The 315-nt window shown below is 45.4% G+C and overlaps 1 protein-coding gene across 1 annotated transcript in view; it reads left to right on the forward strand.

Annotated features, from left to right (window-relative positions):
• LOC119586694 overlaps positions 1 to 315 on the forward strand; it is a 2,209-nt gene that overhangs the window by 521 nt on the left and 1,373 nt on the right. Inside the window, exon 2 of the mRNA XM_037935425.1 lies at positions 97 to 183. Coding sequence (XP_037791353.1) covers positions 97 to 183 — 87 coding nt within the window. The remainder of the gene's footprint in view (positions 1 to 96; positions 184 to 315) is intronic.

A 315-nucleotide genomic window follows, 5' to 3' on the forward strand; every position in this document is an offset into this window, starting at 1 on the left:
TTCTTGTCTGCATATACCAAAAATTCTAGAGAAATAAAATAACGAATAAGAAATACAGCCATAGATAAGAATGAATAACAAAAAAGATCTCCTCAGGCTGGTGGACGAAGCGGACTCTCATTGGCTCTCCGAGGTCGCCTCCTCCAGACGCAGGAGATGACGTCACAGAAGCCAAGGTGGGAGGTACGTTTGGAAATGGGAAAGTGTTTGGTGTTTAGCGCGTGATGCTTCCCTGGGTCGGCAGAGGGAAGGGAAAGGGAGAGAGATTTCTTGGAGTCTTAGGCCTCTAAGTTCATCGTTTGATTTCCTCTAATT

The sequence above is a fragment of the Penaeus monodon genome, chromosome 21 (assembly GCF_015228065.2).
Source record: "Penaeus monodon isolate SGIC_2016 chromosome 21, NSTDA_Pmon_1, whole genome shotgun sequence".
Classification (NCBI taxonomy): domain Eukaryota; kingdom Metazoa; phylum Arthropoda; class Malacostraca; order Decapoda; family Penaeidae; genus Penaeus; species Penaeus monodon.